The sequence below is a fragment of the Lethenteron reissneri genome, chromosome 24, assembly GCF_015708825.2.
Source record: "Lethenteron reissneri isolate LAM-NWPU_2019-01 chromosome 24, ASM1570882v1, whole genome shotgun sequence".
Taxonomy (NCBI): Eukaryota; Metazoa; Chordata; class Hyperoartia; order Petromyzontiformes; family Petromyzontidae; genus Lethenteron; species Lethenteron reissneri.
This window is the reverse complement of record NC_083802.1, coordinates 9,083,526-9,111,236: the sequence shown is the minus strand read 5'-3', so window position 1 is coordinate 9,111,236 and position 27,711 is coordinate 9,083,526. Positions and strand designations below refer to the sequence as shown.

Here is a 27,711-nt window from a genome sequence, read left to right as displayed (position 1 = left end):
GAGGGGGTGGAGAGTGAGGAGAGAGAGGGAGGAGTGTGTGGAGAGTGAGGGGAGAGTGAGCTCATATAACGAGTTACAGTGAAGTCGTCTTCTTATTTCCGCATACCCCTGGGCTCCTCCTCGAGTGCATGTCGGCGGAGGCGAGCTGAGGTGAGCTCTCTCCTTCCCCGCGTCCACGTGTCTCCCTCTACCCACGTGTCTCCCTGTACCCTCGCGTCTCTCTGCCTGTGTGTGTGTCTGTGTGTGTGTCTGCGTGTCTGTCTGTGTGTGTGTGTCTGCCTGTGTCTGTCTGCTGTGTGTCAAGCCACGGTCTTTGCACGCGTGCGTGCGTGTCTCTCTCTCTCTGCCTGTGTGTGTGTTCCTACCTGCACGCCTCACCGTCGTTGTCTGCGTGCGTGTGGTGCTGTCTGTCTGTGTGTGTGTCTGTCTGTGTGTGTCTGTCTGTCTGTCTGTGTGTGTGTCTGTCTGTCTGTGTGTCTGTCTGTGTGTGTGTCTGCGTGTCTGTGTCTGTCTGTGTGTCTGTCTGTGTGTGTGTCTGTGTCTGTCTGTCTGTGTGTGTGTCTGTCTGTGTGTGTCTGTCTGTGTGTCTGTCTGTGTGTGTGTCTGTGTCTGTGTGTCTGTCTGTCTGTGTGTGGGGAGCGGCGGTGTAGCGGTTTAGCGCTACGCTACGAACCCGGTGACCCGAGTTCGATTCCCGCTCACGGCCACCAACACCACCGGCGACGATTGTCTGAACCGGTCCCGGAGCCTCCCCCCTAGGTCGACTCAGCCTCAAATGAGTGGTGCGGTTTTTAGTAAACATCGCTACAGGGGGGGGGGAGACAAAGGCGGTCGGGGCGTGGTGCTGGTCACCCACCCCTCGTGTGCCACAGTGCCAGCGACCTTCATTGTTGCTGCTACTCGCTAACAGCACTTGCCCCAACATTCTGTCACAGGCTACACGGGGGATCTTTGTCTTTATGGTGCTGTCTGCGTGCCTGCTCTTTGTCCCCTCCCCCCCCCTTGTGCATCTTCCCGTCTGCCTTGTGTCTGTGTGTGTGTCTGTGTGTGTGTGTCTGTGTGTGTGTGTCTGTGTGTGTGTGTCTGTGTGTGTGTCTGTGTCTGTGTGTGTGTCTGTGTGTGTGTGTCTGTGTGTGTGTCTGTGTGTGTGTGTGTGTCTGTGTGTGTGTGTGTCTGTGTGTGTGTGTCTGTGTGTGTGTCTGTGTGTGTGTCTGTGTGTGTGTGTCTGTGTGTCTGTGTGTGTGTCTGTGTGTGTGTGTGTCTGTGTGTGTGTGTGTCTGTGTGTGTGTGTCTGTGTGTGTGTCTGTGTGTGTGTACATGTGCATCTGTTTGTTTCTGCATGGATAGATCTATATACATGACAATAAATACCTGCATATGTAGTCTATGCTCCTGTACAGTGTTCATATCACAAACGTTGTTTGACTGCTGGAGGAGAGCTCCTGCGTGTGTGTGTGTTTATTGTTGTACAACACGTTTATTGTAGTTTATTGTTGTACAACAAGTTTATTGTTGTACATTCACGTGCGAGTGTTGTGTCTGTCTGTGTGTGGACGTGGGGAGCGGTGGTGTCGTGGTTTAGCGCTACGAACCCGGCGACCCGAGTTCGATTCCTCCGCTCACGGCCACCAACACCACCGAGCATCTGAACCGGTCCTGGACCTGTCCCTAGGTAGACTCGGCCTCAAATGAGTACTTGGTGCTGTGTGTGTGTGGAGTAAAACATCGCTACTGGGGAGACAAAGGGGGCCGGGCGTGGTGTTGGCCACCCACCCCCATCGTGTACCGTGCCGGTCTTCACAGGCGCTCGCTAACAGCACTTGCCCCACCAGTCTGTCAGGGGCTACACGGGGGTTCTTTGTCTTTGCGTGCACGTGCTGCACCAACGTGACTTTGATGGAGTGACGTTCCTTTCGTTTGTTCCTTTCGGATGTGTTGGTGGTGGTCACAACCCCACGGCAGGCGAATTACTCGGTTAGGGGCGACGATTTATTGTATACCCACGTGGCTTTACCGAAAGAAGCAAAGAGTTAGGGGCGACGATGATTGTGGTGGTGGCGGTGATGGCGGTGGTGGTGATTGTAGTGGTGGTGGTGGCGGTGGTGGTGGTGATTGTGGTGGTGGTGATTGTGGTGGCGGCGGTGGTGGTGGTGGCGGCGGTGGTGATTGTGGTGGTGGCGGTGGTGATTGTGGTGGTGGTGGCGGTGGTGGTGGTGATTGTAGTGGTGGTGGCGGTGGTGATTGTGGCGGTGGTGGTGGCGGTGGTGATTTTGGTGGTGGTGGCGGTGGTGGTGGTGATTGTGGTGGCGGTGGTGATTGTGGCGGTGGTGATTGTGGTGGTGGCGGTGGTGGTGGTAGCGGTGGTGGTGGTGGCGGTGGTGGTGGTGGCGGTGGTGGTGGTGATGGTGGTAGCGTTGGTGGTGGTGGCTTTGGGCAGCATTGGGACCAGCGACCACCACGACCCCCCCCCCCCCCTCGGGGCTGTCCGCAGTGCTGCTGTTCCGTGTGCGTTGGAAGCAACCACAACCCAGGAGCTCAGGCGGGGCACGGTTATCGCCTTTCGCGACCAATATCATTCATCATGAAGAGTGCGGGGCGGGGGGGTAGATCGCATTTATACTTTAGCGTGTCTAACCACCACCACCACCAACAACAACGAACCTTGACTATGATCCGGGAGCTCCTCTAGGCCACGCGGCATGTTGAGACCCCAACAAACAAGAGACCACACGTTGTTATACCCTTTATACATAAAGTCTCAGTTTAAGCATAGGTTGAACTCTTGCTTCGTTATCGAACATCATTGGAATGTACACGATTCGCTCCGTCAAGGTTATCGATATGTTGTGTGTGTGGCGTGAAGGGGGAGCGGTGGGCGTAGTGGTTAGCGCGCTGCGCTATACGAATTCTCAGACGGCCACCAACACCATCAGTGACGATTATCTAAGCCGGTCCGGGGGCTCGTCTAAGTTGACTCAGCCTCAAATGAATACCTGGTGCGGTGTGTAAAACATCGCCACTGGGGAGACAAAGGCGGCCGGGCGTGGTTGCTGGTCACCCATCACCTCGTGTGCCAGTGCCGGCCTTCACAGGTGCTCGCTAACAGCACTTGCCCCAGCAGTCTGTTACAGTCTATTACAGGCTATACGGGGGATCTTTGTCTATAGTGTGAAGAGGGGAGCGGTGGGCGTAGTGGTTAGCGCCGCTGGGCGACGAACCAGGCGACCCGAGTTCGCCATGTGAGGGAGACAAAGGCGGTCGGGCGTGGTGCTGGCCACCCACCACCTCGTGTGCCACGGTGCCGGCCTTCACAGGTGCTCGCTAACAGCACTTGCTTCCCCCAACAAGCTCTTAGGGCTGTAGTTAGTCGTGGGGGGGGGGGGGGGTCAGTGTCTCTTGTGTCCGGTATAACAGTATCTCGAATTGTCTCTATGATTATTAATGTTCACCGACAACCGTGGTATTAATCAGCTGCTAGTCGAGGACTTGCCCCCCCCCCCCACCAACCCACGCCGTGCAGGTCGTCGGGGTTATTTGACCATAGTTCACCCCGCTGGTCAACGTAGGTACGTCTCAAATGTCAGTCGGGGGCACACAACTCCATAGGCAGGACCGGCAAACGCCTCCGATTGGCACGGTATGGCTAGGTACGGCGCGAAAGAAGTCCAACAGACTGGGGCAGCAGTCCACGTGGCCAAGCAGCAGCAGCAGCATCAGAAGCGGCCGCCTGCGATGTTCAGGATGCTGCCACCCCTTGGGGTGTGGGGGTGGGGTGGGGGGGTCCCATTCTTCACGGTTCATCTGTCGCACCTGCGTGCTCCTCCTGCTCCGCACATCCTGCCAGAGAGTCACCACCGGCAGACGCGTCGCCTCGTCGTCTTTGCCGCCACGAGGTGCGTGCACCTAGCCTGGCACAAAGCGACGCGGTGGGGAGGTGGTGAGGCTGTCACCGCCAGCTTAGAGGCGAATGCTGTTTTATCGTTTAGACGGTGGTACTGTGTGTATGTGCTGTGTGTTGTGTCGTCCAGGTGTGTGCGTGCCTGGTGTGGTGTGTAAACATCGCCACTGGGGAGACAAAGGCGGCCGGGCGTGGTGTTGGCCACCCACCCCTTCGTGTGCTTTGCCGGCCTTCATAGGTCTTCGCTAACAGCACTTGCCCCTACAGTCTGTTACAGGCTATACGGGGGATCTTTGTCTTGGGTGCGTGCGTGAGTGAGTGACATCTGGAGCGGTGGTACCGCGGTTAGCGCTACGAACCTGGCGATCAGAGTTCGATTCCCGCTCACGGCCAACATCGCCGGTGACGATTATCTGAACAGGTCCTGGGTCTCACCTCGGTCTGCTCGGCCTGAAATGATTGCCCGGTGCGGTGTCTGTAAGGTGGCCGAGTGGCCGGGCGTTGGCCACCCGTCACCCTCGTGTGCCTTGCCGGCCTTCATATCCGCTCGCGAACAGCACTTGCCCCAACAGGCTACATGGGGGATCTTTGTATGTATGTTTGTATGTATGCGTGAGTGATAGTACAGCATGACAGGTCAGTCTGCATATGTTTGGCCTGGAGCCACCTCTAGGCTGACTCAGCCCTAAAACGAAAATGTTGTAGTGTTCATGCGCCTTTTTGGTGGTGGCGATGGCAGTGATGATGTGGTGGTGATATCAGTGATGACGGTGATGGTGTTTATCACGGTGATGAAGATTGTGGTGATAATGGTGGTGATGACGATTGTGGTGGTGATACTGTAATGACGATACTGTTGGTGCCGATAACGATTATTGTAATAGATACAATTGTGATTATGGGGCTTTTAGAGGTCACAGATATCAACACTTGGGAAGGGAAACACGAGCGGCTGTGCGTGTTCGGCACGCCGTCATCCCCACCGTCACATACCCAAAACTCATAGGCGCTCCCTCTATAACACCCAGCAAGCAATGCATGTTGCGGGGCCTTGCGTCTGCATATCACACGTGAACATAACGCTGGCTACGTCGCTGTTCGTGTAACAATGCACTGTGGTTAAATGCAGGTCGGCTAAATAAAACTCATCTGCTACGTCAACAGCGATGTGCCCACTGCCCGCTGGCCTCTTGAGTTTCGTGTTCACTTGCCAACCACTGCCCTCTGTGTGTTGTCAAATCGTTTGCAATGATCCATCCACTGCTGGATGAAGGCATCTGTTCACCTCTTCGTCGTCATCCGCCACGGTCATGTAATGCCCCAGGGCGCCGCAGTGGCGAGATGTTAACTACCCCGCCTGGTGTACAGGAGGTCGTGGGTTTGATCCCTGTCGCTTGCTGTATATTTGGAGTTTGCATGTCTCTTTCTCCACGGTCGCGTAGATTTTTGTCCGGGTCCTGCGGATGTTGCCTCCACATTTAAAAACACGTGTTGAGAGTATTTCGCTGCCATAATTTTCCACGTGATAAGCCACTTCATTGGGCTGTCATTTGTGACCAGATCGCTTCTAAAAATAAAGCGAAATAGCTCCGTGGGCCTTACCTGGTAAAATAAAAAATGTAGAAAGTAAAATACAGCCGCAGTAATGAGCAGGGCAGGTGCTGAAATCGAGCCGTGAACCTCTGCAACAAACAGCCAATCGCGTTACTGCTTGGCCATGTCACCCCCGATTTTCGGATTGATCAGACAAAGTGACTCCACAAGAAGCTATATAATTTCCACGGCATCTTCATGATAAAATAAAAAAATAGTTTATTACGAAAATCTCATTACTCCCATCTCTGCGTTGGCCATCCACACTGTTGAGTGTGTTCCCCTCCCTTGGTGGTGCCATGCTGTGACCAGTCACGAGCACCGACCATCATCATCATCTCTTCTATCTTCTAGTGCTGTGTTCTTTCTAAACCCAATATACTTTTGAACAGTCATCGAGGTGTCTTAACTACACGTGGATAAAGGTGGGGGGTTTTTTTGCACCAAGTAAAATTAAATAACAAATTAATCATCAACTTATGGGCCATCCCAAATGATGTATTTCAGCAGAAAACTCTGGACCGGTCTCAACTTCTCTTGAGTTTCACCGGCAGGTTGTGGCATGTAAAATGCCGTCGAGTTGCTTGGTTTTGTATGCCAGCATTTGTGTGCCGCTGGTGGCAATTCGCGTGTTCTGTGGCAGCGTTATACAAATGTTTTCAACGACCAAAAATTGCATAATGCCGCCCATTGTTAAACGATTGAATCTTGAATAGTGACTGGATTATTCTATTCACAAATGTCACCAGTGAGGCATTTATCAGCAGCCATCAACAATACACTGTGGGATGAAAGCATTCCCCTTGTGGTGTCGGTGTCTTAAACGTGTTGTAAAATGCTCGTATGGTAGGGGCAGGAGGCCTTAATGAACTCCTTAAATGTGTTGTAAAATGCTCGTATGGTAGGTGCAGGAGGCCTTAATGAACTCCATATGTACGATAGACCTTCAGCGAACTTGAACAGCATTTACTGTGCATCGTACTGAACAAGGGAAATCATGTTTCTGAGGGTGGAGTGGCGGGGGCAGTGATTAGCGCAATGTGCTATGAACCCAGCGACCTGAGTAAAAATATTATTTGTAATAATATTTCAACACAACACACATCTCCAGAAGGCCAATGAGCTGATATGGATGACAATTATTTTCTTTTATTATTTTCAGTTCAGAGATAGGCTTATTTATGAGGCAATTATGACACTAAGTATCAGATTGTTGTCGTTCAACCGCGTAATTTTCGACGCATTGCACTGTAAAGTACAATTTTCCAGGCAATCTTCCCAAAAAACAATCATTTACTGTTTTGGCTGTGGCGTGCAACATTTTACGTCAATCATTAACACTGCCCGGTGACGGAAAACTCGCCGTGAAGCTGGGCATGATTCTTGCCAAGTGGAAGGAGGCGTGTTGAGAAGAACAAGGGGAGCTGTGGATGGATGGAGCTGTGGATGGATGGAGCTGTGGATGGATGGAGCTGTGGATGGATGGAGCTGTGGATGGATGGAGCTGTGGTTGGATGGAGCTGTGGATGGATGGAGCTGTGGATGGATGGAGCTGTGGTTGGATGGAGCTGTGGATGGATGGAGCTGTGGATGGATGGAGCTGTGGATGGATGGAGCTGTGGATGGATGGAGCTGTGGATGGATGGAGTTGTGGATGGATGGAGCTGTGGATGGATGGAGCTGTGGATGGATGGAGCTGTGGATGGATGGAGCTGTGGTTGGGACGCCGTAGCCCCAGCGGGTTTTCTGAGCGGCAAGACGGACGACGGTCCTTGGCGTGGAAACGCAGGAGGAGCGATTTGTAGAAAGGTGGGAAAGGCAGCATTGGGGGAGGGAGGTTGCGGTGGTGAATCCTACGTAGTTTTGTAGGCAATCAAATGGCAGTGCTTTTTTAATGCACAATATTTTGAAAGGCCATAGACTATGAAGCTCAATTAGTCTAAAGAGCAAGATAAAAACAGGTTGTAGCAACCATACAATATATCAGAGACCTGGGTCGCTGCCACCTCGGCAGCAGAGTGAGTGGCTGCTATGATAAACATCGAGAAAATGGGAGTCTTGTTGCTGTTCGCAAAGCGGGCAAGAATGTTTTTTTGGTAAGAGTTATTAAAACATTACAGTATATCTCGCTACTAACACCATGGTTGTTAGGGAGTATTTGCTTGACTCGGTAGTTTCACGGCCAGCCACATTTGTCTCCCTGGTGCTGACATTGAAACCAGTGCACCAGGAGTCCTTCACTCATTAGGAGGTGGGGGGCCCAAGACCGGTTAGAATATCACTCGTCACTGATGTGAGCCATGGGCCGGAATCGAGCCCAGGTCGCGGAGTTTACAGCGCAGTGCAATGACGACCACCGACATAAGCAGCAACATCAGTGATGGTAGCAATAACATCAGCAGCAGAAGTAGCTATAACAACATCACCAGTAGCAGCAACAAGTGAAGTGTTTGCTTGGCTCAGTGGTTTGCCCACAATGTTATGATCCCGGCAGTCTGTTTTACGTTCCAGGCCATGGCTAACATCAGTGGTGAGTCATCCAATCTGAACCAGTCTTGAAGCCCCCCCCCTCTCCACCCATCGAGCTGCACTGGCCTCCGTGGTGAAGTATGGTCACAAAATGACTTGGCGTGTAAATGCCTCGGCCTTCACTCAGCAGTGGCTTGACAAAGGGTTGTACATCGATCTTATTTGTTTTAATACTGTACGTACTATTATGAATCAATGTGGACCATTCATTGAAACCAGTCTTGAACGGTCACCGTAGACTCACAATGACACAGACTGAACAAAATGTGAAAACTGCATTTACCCAACGGCTTGTATTCATTAATTTACAGCGCATGTTGGAAACGAACATGAGTAATAATCCTAATAATACTACACGCAAACGTCGATATTTAGGCGGCCAAAACACGAACCGTTGTGTCCCCTGACCAGAGGTCGCAAACGGGTTTTGATTCCTTACCCGTACCCGTACCCGGCCGCACCAGGGTCGCAAACGGGTACCCGGCCGTACCCGTACCCTACGCGGCCGGGTACGGGTAGCCAGGTACGGGTATCGGGTACCTGATTGCGACCTCTGGGATGAAGCCATGTTGCAGGCGCGGGTGGGTTGATTCTAGGAACTTGAATTGTGAGAAGAGACAAGACGTTGGGAAATGAGTGACAAACGGCGACTCACTAGTGATTCACGGCCTACCCGTACCCGGCCGCACCAGGGTCGCAAATGGGTACCCGTACCCGTACCCAGCCGGGTACAGGTAGCTGGGTATCGGGTAGGGTACGGGTATCGGGTACCCGATTGCGACCTCTGCCCCAGACCCCTGCATGGGGTCAGAAGACACGGCTGTCAGTGCGGCCCCTGAAGGCACCTGTGATGGACACTCGTGAACTAAAACTGTGGTTGCGAAGCACAGCCCGTGAAGCGTCATTGCATCAAGGTACCCCAACGATTCGTGTGCATTGTCTCTTGTCATGTTTACAAAAACCCAAGGCGCTTGCCGACATCTAAACACCAGTCTCCCATAACACGCTGTCGCCCATTGATCAACGCGTTTCACATCTGTTTCCCGTAATTCCAAGCACGCGTATCTCCATGCTTCTTTCAACTCTTTTTCAGCTTAGTTTTTATCTTTTCTTTTCAAGTACCCAAGATTCTGATCCATATCAGGGCAACAGGCACTGATTGAAATCTCTCCTCTCCAGGCGGACTGGGGTGCGTTGCTTTTCATTATTTCAGTTTTACAAAAGTACTCCCAGCGTTTTCTCGCTCACCTAATTTTAGTCATCGTTGTGATCCTGGTCCGCCTTCGGTACCTGCCCTAGGTAATCATGTCCTGATGTATTTTCCAGTTCTGTCCCTTCCAATAACGATTGCCTCTTATCAAACACGTGACACGTGCCTTTAGTTTTTCTGCTCGTGTTTATTTTGAGTCCAACATTACCGACCGCCAATTAAAGTCTTCAGTTATTTCCTGTACTTGTTTTTGCATTCGTTGCCACGACTATATATGTTGACGCATGCTTTCCCGTGAGGGTCGACTCAAAAATGCAAGCATTCCCATACCATGCACAGTTTCCCTCCAACACTGCTCTCACGATGCAATCCCCTAGTGACTTGATAATTTCTAGCGATTCAGTCACACGACTCAGATTGTCGGGAATGGTAGTGCCTCATCATGGATGCAGCTCATTATGTACTTACGCATCCTAAACGCAACATGATAGGCGATGCGTTTAATGTGTCATGAGCTTAACGATCAATATTAATTGACTGATGCATCGTTACATCCCTAGCATCTATCACGTCCTCTCTCTACCCTGGATCCATGAACCCCTTTCATGATCGCACTTGAGCTGTGTATGGCTATATATGTGTGTATATCCTTTGGGGCAAATGCTGTTAGCGAGCACCTATAAAGGCCGGCACGGCACATGAGGGGGTGGATGGCCAGCACCACGCCCGGCCGCCTTTGTCTCCCTCATGGTGATGTGTCCACACCACACGAGGTACTCATTTGAGGCTGAGTCGACCTATGGGAGGCCCAGGACTGGTTCAGGTAATCGTCACTGGTGTTGGTGGGTGTGAGCAGGAATCGAACTCGGGCCGCTGGGTTTGTAGTGCAGCACGCGAACCACTGCACTACCGCTCTGGATGATGATCGGCATTGTCAGCCGTGATCATCGACTCACTGGCAGATGAGGCCTTCCCAAGTCATTGCCCGTCCCTCGCATTTTCGTGATTCAACAATTCACCCGGGTCCTGCGCGTATTCATCTTGAGTCCAACTAAGCAGCCTTCTTTCTTAAGTCCTCTGGTCATTTCCTTGGAGTTCATTTCCATTGGTTGTTATGAGCGAATATAACAAGGTTGATAATTTTTTCATTTTTGTTAAATGCCTTTTATTTCTCAACTCCGATGTTTGCAAAATATCTTTGATTGTCGCCATGAGTAACTTTGGCAAGAGCGTGTCACCTTACCGGACTCCCCTCCTGGTAGGGATCGTGTTACTCTCTTCATGCAATTTCGGTCTACCTGCTCTTGTATTTTGAAACATCGAAATGTTCTTTCTTTGTACACCTTGGTTTGTGAGACCTAGGATGACGAATACATTCTCGTGAGTCAACTGCCCTTTGATTGTCCACAAAGCGAGTTATAATAATAGTTTATACGCATTAGTCTGTTGATTGACAGTGCTTGTATGTATGATAGTACGTGTAAGTATAAAACATTTGATAAGTGTGTGTAGCGGTTTGCCTGCTGTGCTACGATCTCGGGGTCCCGAGTTAGATTCCCGCTCATGGCCAACACCAGTGACGATTATCTGAACCAGTCCTGGGGCTCTCCTAGGTCGATTCAGCCTCAAATGAGTACCTGGTGCGGTGTGTAAACATGGCCACGAGAGAGACAAAGGCGGCCGGGCATGACGTTGGCCACCTACCCCTCGCGTGCTGTGCCAGTCTTTATATGTGCTCGCTAACAGCGCTTGCCTTCAACGTCTGTTAAAGCAATACAGGGTATCTTTGTCTTTGTACAAACACCAACAAACTTCGTTACCATGGGCAGCCCACTTGAGGTCAGATCTCGAGTTGATCTGAAGTGACTTATCCTCAAATTACGAACAACTCCAGTTGTTTAACGAAAGTAACACTTCCATGATTTCCTGAATTTCTCGATTTTCCACTTGGGAGTGGGGCATGTCTGTGCCGGGATGTTATGTTTCCCCTAGGCCTCAATTCTGGTGTAGAATTCAAGCCAAGTCCGAAGAGCGAAATCGTGCGAGAAAATTGGGGCTCCTGCCAGAATTGGCAGCCAAATGGCATTGCCACAACCATGGAAACACAAGGAGGGGAGGGAGAGAAAATTGCAGCGCTCACTCAAGTTGTATGCTTCACTAAAACCAAATATAAGACGTGTGCATATACGTGTGTGTCTAGATGTTTGTCAGTAAGTGTGTGCAGAATGAGAATCTTTATTTCGACTGAAGAGTTCCGATTAATTATGAAGCTCTTTTTCACAGATGTTGGGTAGGGGCTGGTCAGAAAGTTACAACAACAACAACAACAACAAACAATACAACAACCGATAGGAGAGCAAAGTGTAGAAAAGGTAAGAAAGCCACGAAAGATAAATTAACAAAGTATGTAAATTCAAATTGCAATCCCTCGATAAAATTGGATGTAAAAAAAGTAACTTTTGATACACGGGTAAGGAGCAAAGTTACAATTGGCATTTGCTAATGGGGTTGTATCCGGCACTAATCTTTTGCCTCGGGATATTTTTGGGAAGGAAAAATTCACGATGTTAAGGGAGGAAACGAGGTTTCTTCCAAAACGTTGGTGCTGCAACGACAAAGGCTTCGTCACCTACTCCAATTCGTGTTCTTGGATTTGTGCACTGCACGTGCGTATATGTATGTATGTTTGATTCCCGTCTGCGATGTGTAAGCATCGCAACTGGGGAGACAAATGCGCTTGTGTGCTGTCCCCGCCTTCACAAGTGCTTGCTAACAGCACTCACCCCAAAATCGGTTAAGGCTTTATGGAGGATCTTTGTCTTTGTATATTTGTATGGTATGTACTTGTTGACATCAATGTGTGTGTATGGAAAGCAGTGGTTTTCGCACTGCACGGTGTTCCCCGGTGACCGAGGTTCGATTCCCAGCCACAGGCAAAATCAGTGGCAAGTAAGAGCTCAATATGTCTAGATCATCCCTTAGGTCGACTCAGCCTTAAATCAGTAACTACTATGGTGTGTGAACATCAACACTGGGGAGACAAAGACGGCTAAGCGTGATGTTGGCCACGCCACCAATTTGTGCACCTTAATAAGTGCTTCTTGCACATTTTAATAGGTGCTCGCTAACAGCACTTCAGTCTTTAAGAAAACAATTGAGATCTATGAGTCTGTGTGTGACCTTGCCATCCATCACCATTAGGCCGGACAGGGAGTGGGGTTCAAAGTCCCATTGGGAGTTCTTGTTACGTAACCTCGTGCAGCCATGAGATTCTTAGGATTCCTTGGCTCATAAAGCGAAGGCTCTTTTAGGTTCATTTTTTTATTTTACTTGAATAGTTTCAGTAGCTCATAGAGGCAGACTTTGGCTCCCTGAGGTTCTGTGTCAATGGCTCATAGATATGGGAAATTACTGTCTTAGGGTTGTTGTTTTTTACGTATGAATCACCGTCGATGCTCTGTGCTCATCCCAACTGAGGTTATTTATGGACCAAGCTCCACTAGGAATGCTATAACTCGTTAAATTCTTGCAATCAATCTTTTGGATATATAATTCCTGTAAGCGCTGTTGGGTTTTGTACATGTTTCTTTTCCCCGAATATAGCTTACGAATATCTCTCAACAAGGAGGTTATTTAAAAATGAATTGTTACTTTCGAAAATGTAATATGAAGATGATACACTGATCCTCATCATTGGAATGTGGAATGTCCACTACTGACCCAAGTCTTCCAACAGAATTAAGTGCCACCCCAAACGTGTTTGGGCAGGGAGATATTTTAACTTGACCCTCATTATGGGAACCTCATTTGCCAGTAAAAATATGATAATTGTTTTTTTAGCCTTCTATCTGGCAACAAAACTGACACCTTTTTACAAGGAGTCATGTTTGCATAGACCGCAATACCTGCAGTCATAATACAAACAAAAGAACATAACTCTGATAATGTATGCACTGTCCTTGAAGTTGATTGGTCCACACCCGAGACAGCTTTCCTTAGAGCCTAGTCTCACATGGGTTGGACCAGATTGACCCTCACTGTTGAACACAGGACTACCTAGGTCCTGTCATAGAAATATGGAATGTCAGTAACTCAATGCCACCCATTAGAAACGTGCGTTGAGGGCATTTGGCTACTGCGATGAGTTTGCACATGATAAGCCACTTCATTGAGCTATCATTTGTGGCCAGGTCACTTCTGAAAAAGAGCTATACAGCTCAACGGGCCTTACCTGGTAAAATAAAATAAAAAGTTGAGATTAGTTTAATGAGGGGTTCAAGCCCTGGGGCTAGGTGTCTCTCCGGGTGTCCATAATGGCTGTGTCAGTGTCACTGAGCTGGCGCCGCTGAATGTCTGGCTTTGCGGCCGTGTGTTTTTAGTGACTGGCGTGGGCTTCATGATGTCAGGACATTCATTGTGTGGCCTTTTCGCAAAGCCAGAATCTTGCTGGGTCCCCGTGGTGTAATCCCTAGTCCTGTGAATCTCTCGCTCTCTCAGCAGCTTCATAATTGTCCAGGTACTTGAGTATAATACACCAATTCACTTCCAACGTCCCTCAGCGAATGTATTAACCATCACAATTTGCATCTCTACTTTACTCTACAGTATCTCATGTGCATCATCTGCCTTTCTTGTTCGTCTTTGTACTGTACGCTACATCTATCTTGTGTTATTATGCAACTCGTTTGATTTGTCTCTTTTGTATTGTCTCTGTTATTCTGTATAATCTGTACTGCCTGTCTTATCTGTTCTATCTAATTTGTTTGTATGTGTTTGTACCTGCCTGGATTGCACAGTCGTTCTCATTTGCACTGTCTCCTCTGTGCTGTCTTCTGGCATGTTTGTATAAGTCTCGTTTGTATCTTTTGTCTCGTGGGCACTGTCTGCCTCGTTATTTTGTCTCGTGTCTAATGTTGGTCTCCTCTACAGCCTTGATTTTCTGTCACATAGTTGTGATTATCATAACAAATGCATTCGAACCCAGGATCTCAGCGGTCACCTCCGAGCCACGCAGCCACCTCCTAAGAATGGATGCTAATGGAAGGACCGTTTTAATTTGATTTCGAATGGATCATTCGTTAAGATTTGAATGCACGTCTCCCTTAACGTTTTAATCGAAACTCTCGTTACCCACGCAGCGCTGAGTGATGTTGCCGTCTGCCCCAGGTGAGCGGGAGGAGGGGGATGGAGTCTGTGACGACGCGCGTTGCTGTCACGTGGTTGCTGCTCATGGCGTGCGCCCCTCCTTGCTCAGGTGCTGCCTTAATAGGCGCTCGCTAACAAGACCGCGGCACAGCAGTCTACCTTGCACTGTATGGGGGTGGGGGGGTTCTTAATAGACACTGGCTAACAATAACTGGGTATCCATAGCGCCTAAACTAATTTCAGCACTGACATGTGATGTATATTGTGGTCTTAGTTACCATGAAGGGACTGTGGGGGCGGCTGGGAGAGTGGGGATCAGTGGTCTTGGTACTAAAAAGGTTGAGAACCACTGCTGTAATACAACCCTAACCGTAACCTATTCCCCTAACCTATAACACTGACTACTAACCCACAACCCTAACCATGACCAACAGCCTTAACCCTTAACCCATATCCCTAATGCTGACCTGTAGTTTTTCGCCATACCCCTGACCTAGACTCTAACTTTCACCCTGCAGGTTCTGGGTCTCCCCCGGTCCCCACAAACCTTTCCTTTGTCTCTGTCAACTTCAAGACGCTGCTGGAGTGGCAAGTGGAGGACACGGGCATCCCCGTCACGTTCGACGTGGAGCTATTGGGGTGAGGAGGTGACGCTCTCCTCATGTGCAGTGGGGAGCGGTGGTGTAGTGGTTAGTTTCCCTGCGATAAGAGCCCGGCGACCCGAGTTCGATTCTTGCTCACGGCCAACACCAGTGACGATTATCTGAACCAGTCCTGGGCCTCCCCGAGGTCGACTCAACCTTTCATAGGTGCTCACTAACAGCACTTACCTGAACAGTATATTAAGGCTATACGGGACATCTTTGTTTTTTTGGAGTGTAGTGGTTAACACACTGCAATATGAGCCCAGCGACTCGAGTTCGATTCCCACTCACGGCCAACATCAGTGACGAATATCTTAACCAGTCATTAACCTTCACTTGGTCGACTCAGCCTTAAATACGTATATGGTGCATTTGTGTGAACATCACCGCTGGGGAGACAAAGGTGGTCATACACCTGTGCTCACTAACAGCACTTGACCTAAAAGCTTGTGTAGGCTTGACAGTGGCGCGGGGGGGGGGGGGAGTCTTTGTATCTTTTGTGAGTGTTCGTGCGTGTGCACACATCTAATGCCTGTGTGTGTGTGTGTGTACATGTCAGTGCAACGTGGCCGACCTGGAAGCAGAAGGCAGAGTGCACGGACTCGATAGAAACGACCTGTGACCTCACGAGCATCATGGCCGATCCGCGCTTGTCATACCGCGCTCGTGTGCGTGCCATCCCGGGCGGTTCCAGCGCAGTGCACACCGTACCCTGGGTCATGTCGCCCTCCTTCGTGCCCTACGACGACAGTACGGTGATACCACGGCATTCCATAGCATACCACAGACATAGGATGACTGTACAATGATATCGCAGTTTCATGATAGCAGGTGCATTTGACAATTTCACACCTGTTCCACAGGTTTAGCAGGTGTACAATGAGATCACGGGCACCTTCGATTAGCATGGTTGGCTACATACAGTGCTAAAGAAGATCTACATACCAATACCAATACCCACCATTCGACTCTAAGTGACGGTGACGTCACGATGGCGCCTATGCCAGGCCAGGCGCACTTTGAGGCCACGTGAAGTGTCGAAGGCTCGCTGACAGGTTTCAAGACAGACCCATGTGCCATGGGTTGGCTGACTGGTAGATGCACGAGCAATACCCCTTACTGTGCCAACTTGCTGTATTTTAGCCGCCCGGCACTCCGCTCGTTGTGAGCGTCACTCCTCTGCCCTCCGTTGTTGCTGGAGGGCATCTGCCTCCAACTGCCCAGTAGCAGCATCCTTCACGAGCCTCTTCCATAGAGGCCGATCTTGACACCGCTGGTATCAGTCGTTGGCAAGTCCACTCAGCTCCACATCCTCCCGTACCACATCAGTCCATCTCTTCTCCAGCCCATGTCGTGCCCGTTTAGCCCCCTCTATGCAGCCAAACTGAAGCTGCTTGGGCATGCGGTGGCTGAGCATGCGGCTACATGGCCCAGCCAACGCAGCCTTGCCTGATGGGAATATGTCCAGATCTTTCAAGGATTTGTGAGTTCCTCACACAATCCAGCCGGGTTAAACCCAGGATGGATTATAGGCAGGCCTGCTTGAATATTTCTAACCGGAAAAGATGTGCCATTAGAGGGGTCCACGTTTCACAAGCATAGAGAAGGCAGGGCATGACTGTGGCTGAGAAGACCCAAAGCTTATTGCGGACCGACACACCAGATAGCTTCCACACAGCATTACGCAGCCGATGAAAAGATAATGCGGCCTGACTGATTCGGAGTGAGACCTCTGCTGTTAAACCGGAGCTAGTCATAAGCAGAATGCCCAGGTATGGGAACTCTCCACTCTCTCCACGACTGCTCCATCACCAATGGGGAGCTGAGGGGGTGGAGTGTTTGGTGGCACAAAATACCCAGGCAGTTGCTTAGTTTTGGTGGAGCTGATGGTAAGACCCCACCTCTTAGTGGCAACAGCAGCACCTCCAACTCCTCCTCTGAGTGAGAAGCAATCACCAGATCATCAGCACACATAACATGGTGACGAATAGGCAGCCATCCCTCAACCGCACCCATGCATCGATCAGCCTCCCATTGTATCTGTATTAGATGGAAATTCCCCCGGTACAGCCATGGAAAGCTTCTCAAACTATGTGGTCATAGATGATGTAGAATAACGTGGGAGCCAGAGGACATCCCTGGCGCACCTCAATGTGAACAGGGAATGGCTCCGACTCCATAAAGTTCTACATACACACACATACATAGAGGCATGTCAATCATGGTCCCACACGCACACCAGTCACAGCGATGCCGTCATCTTGGGCGTAACATCACGACTGTGCTGGTCATGGGGTGGTAGGCTTACCGCACTTGGCAAAACTAACAAACGGGACACAAAACACTGCCTTACCCACATGTCTCCATATCTCTGCGCTGATGACATCATCTACAAATGTATTTGTGCACTGGAAACCGTGTCTCCGTGTCCTCGGGTCCCTATGTCCCCTTGATCCTGAGTCTTCCTCTGCCGATGCCCATGTGCCCCTTTGATCGCGTGTCTTGCTGTCCCCATGTCCCTGTGTCCCCTGGATCCTGTGTCTCCATGTCTCCATGTTCCATGTCCCTTTGATCGCGTGTCTTGCTGTTCCCATGTCCCTGTGTCCTATTGATCCTGTGTTTCCGTGTCCCCATGTCTACATGTCTCTACGAGCAGCTGAGCTTGGGAAGCCACAGTTCGAGGCAGTCGGGCGGAATGGGAGCATCCAGCTGAAGGTTGCAGACCTGATCACGCCCTACTTCAACATTGACGGCAGCCACAAGACCATGGGCGACATCTACACGGGAGACCTCCGCTACCACCTCACCTACTGGAAAGACGGCAGCAGCGGACGGGTGGGTGGGTGCACGAGGGAGTGTATGGGTGAGTGGGTGGGGGAGTGGGTGAGTGAGCAAAACAGTGAAAGGGTGGGTGAGAAAGTGTGTGGGTAAGTGAGTGGATGAGCGGGTGGTTGAATGGGTGAATGAGTAAATTATAGAGTGGGTTAATGGGCCAGTTGAGTGAGTGTGTAAGAGCGATAATGGGTGGATGGGTTGTATGAGTGGACAATGAAGTGAATGGATGGGTCGGTGAGGAAGTGGGTAGAGGGAGTGAGTGAGTGTGCGTGAGCAAGAGAGTGAATGGGTGGGTGAGTGACTAAGGCAGGTACTAAAGACTGCAAGAAATAAGCACTGAACTCTCCAATCACATTATGAAACATGTGAGACCAAATTCAGGGCCCAATCACAGCAATCAGCAACTCGAGGATGGACACTGCAGGCCCAGGCTAGTTCAGCTTGAGAGGTAGCCTGGGCCTGCTTTGAAAGAGGACCTTCAAATACCTTTTGGTGGCCACACAAACACACAGCTCGGTCACTTCTTCATATCAAGTGGCTGAGCGCGAATGTTCATTTGAATCATTATTATCACAGTGCTGTTCATCAAGTTGAACGTGTTCCCCTCCATGACCCGACTGGTGTGGCTATGATGTATGCAGTCACAGGTAATTGTGGTTGCGGGTCGTTTTGAAGTGGGAGGCCTCATCTGCCTGCGGGCCGCGCGAAATGAAGTCACGATCGATAGGTTCCCTGCCCCGCTTTAAGCTAATACTGAGAGGTAGGTGTTTCTCTCAGATCTGGAATCCATGGCTTAAAAGCCCCGACCAATAAATGTGTAAACACATTTTACCCAAAGAATTACTGAGTCGCAGTAATCTGGGGAACAAATCCTTGCAAGTTTCATCAGTGCCTGAAGACTGTCCGTGCTTACCACACGCGCATAGTGTAATGCGTAACAGTCAAACACCAAACTTGCCACACCTCCAAGCATATTTTACACCCTATAAAAAGATAGAGATGCCCTGTGTACCCTGACGGCTGTGAATTATTATGAAGTTGTCCAGAGAAAGTTGCGGCGAGCAGACGCGCACCGTTGCTAACAGCTGTGCATGCATTATTTTGTCGCAAGTGGTGTTAGCGAGCACCTAATGAAGGCTGGCACGGCGCACGAGGGGGGTGGATTGGCCAAAATCGCTCCCGTCCACCTGTTTCTCCCCAGTACTGATGTTTACATGCCGCACCAGATACTCATTTAAGGCTGAGTGAACCTAGGGGAGGCCCAGATTCGATTAAGATATATTTTTCGTAATGTTAGCCGTGCCCGGGTGACCAGGTTCGTACCATGATACGGTAACCATTACACCGCCATATTTATACCCTCATAATGAGCTTTCTTTATTTCTGTCAGGTTCCTCTGAACAAATTTCTGCCAGAGGTGTCTTTGTGTAGCCAGTCGCTGCTTCGCTCATTCTCAATCCTTTCCTTCTCACACTTTATGGCTCCATCTATCTGCCTGGATTTCTGTTTTTCATCGACACCTGTTTAATTCAACTTTTATTGTGTGCAACATTGCCAAGTACCACATCCTGTGTTTGGGTTCCTTCTCGTAATGCATACAAACCACTGTATTGTTATTTATTTGGTGTCTTGAAACGATTACACTCTATGCACACTCACAAACATGTCCACCAGTGACACAGGCCAGACACACACATTCCTGAGCCCGCCGGAGAGAATGGCCTGCGCGGTTGTAATCGCAAACCGGGAGAGGTCGAAACATCTACAGTAAAGCAAGGGATTCTTTTCTTTCCCCGCAATTTGTGAGTCGCTCTTAAAGAAACTGGTCATAAATTTCAATTTAAAGCTTTCGTGACTGCAGGGATTCATCTTATTGGTTCTTTCGGTAAAGTCAAATAGAAGGGAAATAATAAAATAATAAATATTAAACGTAATAAAATACAATTCTCACGACGTTTCGGGCCACAACGATGAGCTATAAAGAGGAAGGCTGCTTGTGTTGTGGCCGAAACGTCGTGAAAATGGTATTTTATTATGTTTTACTTTTATTATTTTATTATTTCCCTTCTACGTGACTTTACCGAAAGAACCAATAAGACAAACTGGTCATGATCAGCATATGTATTAATACTGGAGAAATGCGATGAGCTATAAAGCTCTTTTTCACAGATGTCCAGTAGGGGCACGGGGTCAGAACGAACGGTCGAAGAGGGCGAGCAAAGAGGTAGCACTGTTGGGCCCACACGGGACTCCCGTCATAGCCCAAGCCGAGTGGCAGGAGGCGTTGGCGCCTCGTGGCGTCGCCATCTTTTCCACAGACAAAACCTTGATACGTTTCTTAGCCCAGGGTCTATCACAACTGTCCTCATCATCATCACGATCCGTGGTCATCCACTGCAAATTTCGTCATTTATTTCCACTTTCCTCTGTGTTGTGCCAAAATGTTAAAGTAATAAAAACTGTCCAGTAAGCTGTTGTGTAGTTCAGCGCAATACCATCAGATCTCGGGAAACATGGACTCCGGGGCGGCAGGGTTTTGCATCGATAACACTTCTTGCCTCGCATCAAGAAGAGCCTTGGTTCATTTCTTGACATGGGTGCCTTCCTGCGTTAAGTTTGTATGGTTTCTCTCTGCATGCGGTTTCCTCTGGCTTCTCCAGTTTCGTCCTATAGTTAAAAACATCCTCAGCGATTGGTGTTAGCCAAACATACCATTCGGTTCAATCTTGATTTGAAGCTTTCGTGACTGTAGGAATCCATACTCTTTGGTTTTTTGGTAAAGTCACGGAGGTAGAAAATAAAATAAATCACGACGTTTCGGGCGCAACACAATCGTCCATCATCAGGTAGGAAAGCATGGTCTGCTGCTGAGACAGCAGACCATGATGATGGACGCTTATGTTACGCCCGAAACGTCGTGATTTATTTTATTTTATACATACGTGACTTTACCGAAAGAACCAAAGAGTATACCATTCGGTGTTTCGATGTCTAGGTGTTGATTTGTATTACTCAAATGCTCTGGCAATACTGGAGCACTCCTCTCATGCCATTAAACCAAATTTGAGCGTGTTAATGGGAGAATGAAAGATTGCATGGGTGGATGAGTGGGTTGGTGAGAGAACAGGTAAGTGCGTGGGTGAATGAGTGAGTGGTTAGGCAAGTGAATAAGTGAGTGGATGGATGGATGAGCGAGTAGGTAGGTGATTGCGCGTGTGAATAGGTGAGCGAGTGGGCGAGCGGGTGAGCAAGTGAATGAGCGAGCGAGTGAGTGAATGGGCGAGCTGGGCCTGCGTGCAATCAGACGAGTTGGCAAGCATGTGCGCCTGCATGTGGGGCGAGCGTGGGCAGAGCCTATCCCTGGATTTTCCCAATGTGGTCGATCTATTGACTGCAAAACAGGAGTCGCTGCATTCCTGCGGTCCTCCTCCTCCTGTTGCGTCGGTGTTGTGTTATCTGTTGTGTGAGTTTATCGCGACTCACCTCCGTTGAGGTGGCGGCACCTCCACTCCCTCTTCTGGGGAGCGGCGCCCTTGACCTACTCATCACGAAGTTTCCTTTGAGGTCTTCGACGCGCTTCAAGATGCAAAACCACTTAATCTCCTCTGGCCTCGACAGTGATGCTGTCGGCAGCAGCATCATTGTTCAGCATCTTCATCAGCAGCATTCCCCATCACCATTGTGCCATCACCAGCAGGAAAGTCGCTACCATCATTCTAGCAGAATGATTCTTGACATCAGCAGTAGCAGCAGCATCATCATCATCATCGACATCATCACCCTCAGCAACACGAGCTGCAGGTGAACAGGCATCATCGGCTGGAGTAAAAACATCATCATCATCATTCACCATCATCACAGTCGTCATCATCAAAAGAAAATTGCCTCCAAAACAAAGTCACACAGGGATCGACGTCTTCACCCGTCATCCGGTTGCCCTTGCTACGTCTGATTGCTATGCTCACCAGGTTATCTTCGCTACGTCTGATTGCTATGCTCACCAGGTTCTCTTCGCTATATCTAATTGCTACGGTCATCCGAGTGCCCTTGTTATTTGGTTGCGATGGTGATTGGGTTGTCCTCATCTGGTTATCGAGCCCGTTATCCCTGCATGTGTGTGAGTTTATCTGGTCGCTGGGTAGCTGTTGTTTCCCAACACCCGTGCATGTGAGGAGGTTGTCGACTGGTTGTTGTCTCATCTTGTTATCACTTTCCTTGCTGTATGATCATCTGTTTTCAGCCACACGTGCGTAAGAGAGAAGATCATTTTTATATGGGTGTCTGATTAGTCAGCGTCTTGGTTAGTCATCTGGTTACAGAGTCATCTCGTCACTCTGTAATCTGGCTGCTTGATTAACCGGTTTCCCTGTCGCCTTTTTGCATGCATTTGTCACGTGCAGAAGGTGTCTGTGTCTCTTGTGGAGCAGCAGTGCGGTGGTAAGCGCAGTGTTCTGCAGAACCTGGCTACCCGAGTTCTATTCCTGTTCGTGACCAATAATAGGGGCAAATATATGAGCCAGTCTTGGTCCTCCTTTAGGTCAATTCGGCCTTAAATTAGTCTATGGTATGGTGTATATATCAGCACTGAGGAGACAAAGGCAGTCGGGCACGGTGTTGGCTCACTCCCTCCTATGCTGTGCCGTCAGTCATTGGTGCTCGCCAACAGCACTTGCCCTAACAGTCTATGAAAGACTACACGTGGCCCCTTTGTCTTTGTGTATGAAGAGTGGTAGCACTCTGCACTATGAAGCCAGGGACCTGAGCTAATTAGCCACTGCTAATATCAGTGACAACTAATTGATATCTGAACTGGTACTGGACCTCCCCGATGTAATCTCAGCCTTAAATGAGTGTCTGATACAGGCATCAATATCAGCACTGGGGAAATGAAGCCACTGGCCACACCACCCCTCGTATCCAGCCGGGCGGTGGTGGCTGTGCACGGGGTCTGTAATCCCAGCCCTGTGGAGGCAGCGAGAGTGGTGAAACTGCCTTCCAGTGGGTGCCGAGGTGCCGTACCCGGGCTCGCCATCTCCGTTCACAATCCCAGCTGTCTCTGTCCGTTCCCCCTCTTCTCTTGTGCCCAATCACGATTTCATTCTTTCTCGCCTCTGGCCCCCGTGCACTGGAACAGGCTGTCCCTACACACCAAGCAGTCAGCCTCACTGTCTATTTTTCGTTCTTCCCATTAAACACACTCACTTATTACGTGACTTTACCGAAAGACCCAAAGAGTATGAATTCCTGCAGTCACGAAAGCTTTAAATCAAGATTCACTTATTTTCCCTTGCTTGCGCAAACTCCCCTTCTCCCTCCCTTCCCCATCACCAACTCCATCCACTCTTCACAACTTCCCTATCCATTCATCACACTCACTCGTCATTAACCACTCATTGTCACTTTTATCATCGTTTATTTCGCAGATCATCACATTCATGTACTGCCACCCGTCTCATCAACTCATCTCATTTCTGCTATACAAATAGTTAATTCTTTGTTCGGCGCCTTCATCACGGCGCTATATAAATTTTAAGAAGGATAAGAAGGCGGTACAGCAAGTCGATGAATCTCCATCTCTTTCCATCTGTATGGAGATAGAGCGTTGCCCCCTTGCACACGCGGGTTTTCTCCGGGTGCTCCGGTTTTCTCCCGCACGTATAATAAACGCTCGTCATTTATTGGCTGGAAACATCTAAACATAAAACTCAATGCAGGACCCTCCTGACAAAGAGTCGTATGGCTCACCGTGGCTCTCATGGATAAATACGTTCAAGTAAATTACAGCTCTTGCTTTAACAGGACTTGCCCGAACATGCGATGTGGGCTATATGGGGGGATCTTTGTGTAGATGTGTGCATGTGTTTATGTTTGTGTGGGAGTGAGACAAAGCACCGGGGCAGGTTTTTTTGTTTTGGATAGTTGCGGGAAAGGAGGGTGGAGGGCGTCCCGTCTGTACGAACTGTGCTCATGGGCGCAGCTCTGCTTCGTCTTTTAATCGACCGTGGCAGCTGTGTGGCATACCGTGTGGCATACCGTGTGGCATACTGTGTGTGGCATACTGTGTGGCATACTGTGTGTGGCATACTGTGTGTGGCATACCCTGTGGCATACCGTGTGGCATACCGTGTGGCATACCGTGTGGCATACCGTGTGGCACACCGTGTGGCACACCGTGTGGCACACCCTGTGGCACACCGTGTGGCACACCGCGTGGCATACCGCGTGGCACACCGTGTGGCACACCGCGTGGCACACCGTGTGGCACACCGCGTGGCACACCGCGTGGCACACCGCGTGGCATACCGCGTGGCATACCGCGTGGCATACCGCGTGGCATACCGCGTGGCATACCGGGTGGCACACCGTGTGGCATACCGTGTGGCATACCGCGTGGCACACCGCGTGGCATACCGCGTGGCATACCGCGTGGCATACCGCGTGGCATACCGCGTGGCATACCGCGTGGCATACCGCGTGGCATACCCTGTGGCATACCGTGTGGCATACCGTGTGGCATACCCTGTGGCATACCCTGTGGCATACCGCGTGGCTACCGCGTGGCATACCGCGTGGCATACGCGTGGCATACCGCGTGGCATACCGCGTGGCATACCGCGTGGCATACCGCGTGGCATACCGCTGTGGCATACCGTGTGGCATACCCTGTGGCATACCGTGTGGCATACCGTGTGGCATACCGTGTGGCATACCGTGTGGCATACCGTGTGGCATACCGTGTGGCATACCGTGTGGCATACCGTGTGGCATACCCTGTGGCATACCGTGTGGCATACCGTGTGGCATACCGTGTGGCATACCGTGTGGCATACCCTGTGGCATACCGTGTGGCATACCCTGTGGCATACCGTGTGGCATACCGTGTGGCATACCCGTGTGGCATACCGTGTGGCATACCCTGTGGTACCCTGTGGCATACCGTGTGGCATACCCTGTGGCATACCGTGTGGCATACCGTGTGGCATACCGTGTGGCATACCGTGTGGCATACTGTGTGGCATACTGTGTGGCATACCCTGTGGCAGCTGCCTCGCCCATCATTCCATACAAAGTCCCGAGTCTTCACCACACTCGTGCTGCCTCTTTTCAAATGCTTGCAAAACGTGGACACTGTAAGTGAACACCTGAGCCAGCTCGAAACATTCAGCCGGACGGACCTGCCCGAGATCCATCCTGGGTTCATAATCTGGCTGGATTGTGCGAGGAGCTTACAGAACCTTGACAGATCTGGACACAGTGCCATTGGTGAGCTCCGGCAGGCGAGGCTGGGTGTTGTAGCCCACGTTCACAGCCAACACATGCCCAAGCAGCTTGTGTTTGGCCAAACAGGGGGGCATGGCAAGGCTGGAGAAGAGATGGGCTAATGCAGTACAGAAGGCTGTGGAGTTGAGGAACTTACCGATAACTGATACCAGTAAGATCAAGATCGTCCTCTGTGGAGGAGGCTCCTGAAGGACCGAGCGGTTAAAACACAGCAAGTTTGTACTGTGTGCAGCACAGGCAGTGCATCTGGCAGTCAACTCAGTCAGTAAACCTATCATACCTGGGTGTGTCCCTTAACCTGCCAGTAAGCCTTCGACACGTGGCCTCAAGGTGCACGTAACCTGGCACAAGCACCAGAGTAACACAACGGCAGTTGTTGATCTTGTGTCTGTGTGTGTAGAAGGAATACCAGTCGCGCCAGGCCGCCTTCATGCTGACGGGGCTGGATGAGGGCGAGCTGTACTGCTTCCACGTGCAGCTGCTGGTGGACGTTGACAACGCTGAGCGCCGTGGGGAGGAGAGCGACGTGAAGTGTGCACGCTCGGGGCTCGCAAAGCCCGGTAGTGCACACACGTGCACACGTACACACATATACAACATAAAGTTATCCCAGGTAGCCTTAACGGACTGTTGGGGCAAGTGCTGTTAGCGAGCACCTAGTGAAGGCCGGCACGGCACGCGAGGAGGTGAGTGGCCAGCACCAGAACCGGACCTCCTTTGTCTCCCCGTTGACGATGTTTACACATCGCTCCAGGTTCTCATTTGAGGCTGATTTCACACACGCACGTATATGCATATACAACACATGTGCGTGCATGCATCTACCACACTTGTACACGTATACAGCGAGACACACAACGGCGCTTGCACACACACACACCACCTCTTTCCTTCACTGCTTGTGCCACCTTCTCCACATCCTTCACGTCATTTATTACATCACCACTTATGTCTCCCATCTTTACTACTTTCCTGTCTCCGTAATACCAAACCTTTACCTCCATGTCCTCCATCCTCCTCTTTCTCAATCTCCCCTTTTCATTCACATCCTGACAACCTCCACAACCTCATTATTCTTCCTGTCCCTATTCTCATTCTCCTTCTTTGCTCCCTGTTAGACTACGCGTGGATATTCCTGGTGGCGGCTGGCATCGCCGCCCTCATCATCGGCGTCGCCCTCATCGTCCTCATCGTGTGGCTCTGCCACCGCTGCCGCCAGCAACGCAAGTCGGAGCGGAACGGGACGGTCGTCTCGTACACGGCTGCCGCCGCCCAGAGGGATTAACCGGGGACTGCCCCCCCCCCCTTGACCACCACCTCTGACTGACCCCCCCAAGAAACCAAGCAGGAGTGACTCAAGGACCCATCCAGTGCCCATGCAAGAACACAAAAGAGACTGTGAATGCACACACGACACTGTGAAGGTGTGGATGATGGCGACGACGACGATGATGATGTAATGAATTCTGGTGATGAGGATGATGAAATTTAAGATGATGCCGTTAACAGTGAATGACCATGATGATGAAAGACTATGATCATGATTATAAGATGGTGATGGTAAAGATGATGGAAACGACCATGCAGGTGGCTGCATCGACTCCCTTCAATCACCATAATCAAAAAACCCAAATCCACTAAAATGTAGTCTGAAGACACGTGACATTGGCTCACGTGCAAAGAGATATCTTGATAAAAGTGAACGGCGGTTACTTTCACTGATCAGTGTCCGTGGAAGGGGCACATTTTGGCTCCGAGCTGCCACTGTTCCCACTGGCCCGGGACATGAGACTTTAGTGGGGCTGGTTTTTTTAATTTAGGCTGTGGACTGAGTTGAACACTGTACTAAATTTGGGTCTGGGCAAGTGGCTCACCTTGGCTCTTAGCCGAACATTTGACGTGAGCTTAACGCTAAAACTGACCTAGGTACCGGTTGTGTGTGCGCATGTGTGCTGTACATGCATGTGTACAGGTCTTTGTGGGGTGTATTTACAGTAAATGTCTATTTATGTATATCTCTGTGTACAAGTGTGTGTGCGTGTGTACATGTATCTGTGTGTAGGTCACATGTATGTGTGAATGCATGGACAGGCGACACAATTTAACTGGGTTCGATATCTGGACATGAATAACATCTCTTACCAGGAATCTGAACCTGTCGTGTACCTCGGTTAGGTCGACTCAGCCTTAAATGAATACCTGACATGGGGGTGTAAATATTAGTACTTGCAGTTAGTTGCGGATCGCAATGACCACACCACCCCTTCGTGCACCATTCCGGTCTTAATAGGTGCTCGCAAACAACATTTACTGCAAAAGTCTGAGCCTGCAATTGAGATGGTGCTGTTTGTCCAATATTGAATTTACACTCCTGACAGAAGATTGATGAATCTTAGAATTTAACAAAAAAACACACTTTCCGAGCGGCGAACGGAACAATGAGAAAAATGACCTCGGCCACTGTGGCTTCCTCCAAGCACCCGGAGCAGGGAAAGAAAAATATCTCCGTATTTATAAAAAAGAATAAAATAATAAAAAATAAAACAAAATAAAATAATTATCACGACGTTTCGGCC

General features: G+C 50.0%; 1 protein-coding gene across 2 annotated transcripts; it reads left to right on the top strand.

Moving 5' to 3' along the window:
- Positions 1-14: 14 nt before the first annotated feature.
- Positions 15-27,650, top strand: LOC133346531 (tissue factor-like). 2 transcript variants are annotated; one of them, XM_061558176.1, is made up of 8 exons: positions 125-150; positions 11,514-11,602; positions 14,397-14,484; positions 14,894-15,014; positions 15,579-15,769; positions 17,676-17,854; positions 25,536-25,695; positions 26,254-27,650. In XM_061558176.1, the coding sequence occupies exons 3-8, from the start codon at positions 14,415-14,417 to the stop codon at positions 26,418-26,420; spliced, it is 888 nt and encodes a 295-aa protein (XP_061414160.1). In that variant the 5' UTR covers positions 125-150; positions 11,514-11,602; positions 14,397-14,414; the 3' UTR covers positions 26,421-27,650. The 2 variants fall into 2 exon arrangements, with proteins under 2 accessions (XP_061414159.1, XP_061414160.1); XM_061558175.1 differs by lacking the exon at positions 11,514-11,602 and having other exon boundaries at positions 15-150.
- The last annotated feature ends 61 nt before the right edge of the window (positions 27,651-27,711 follow it).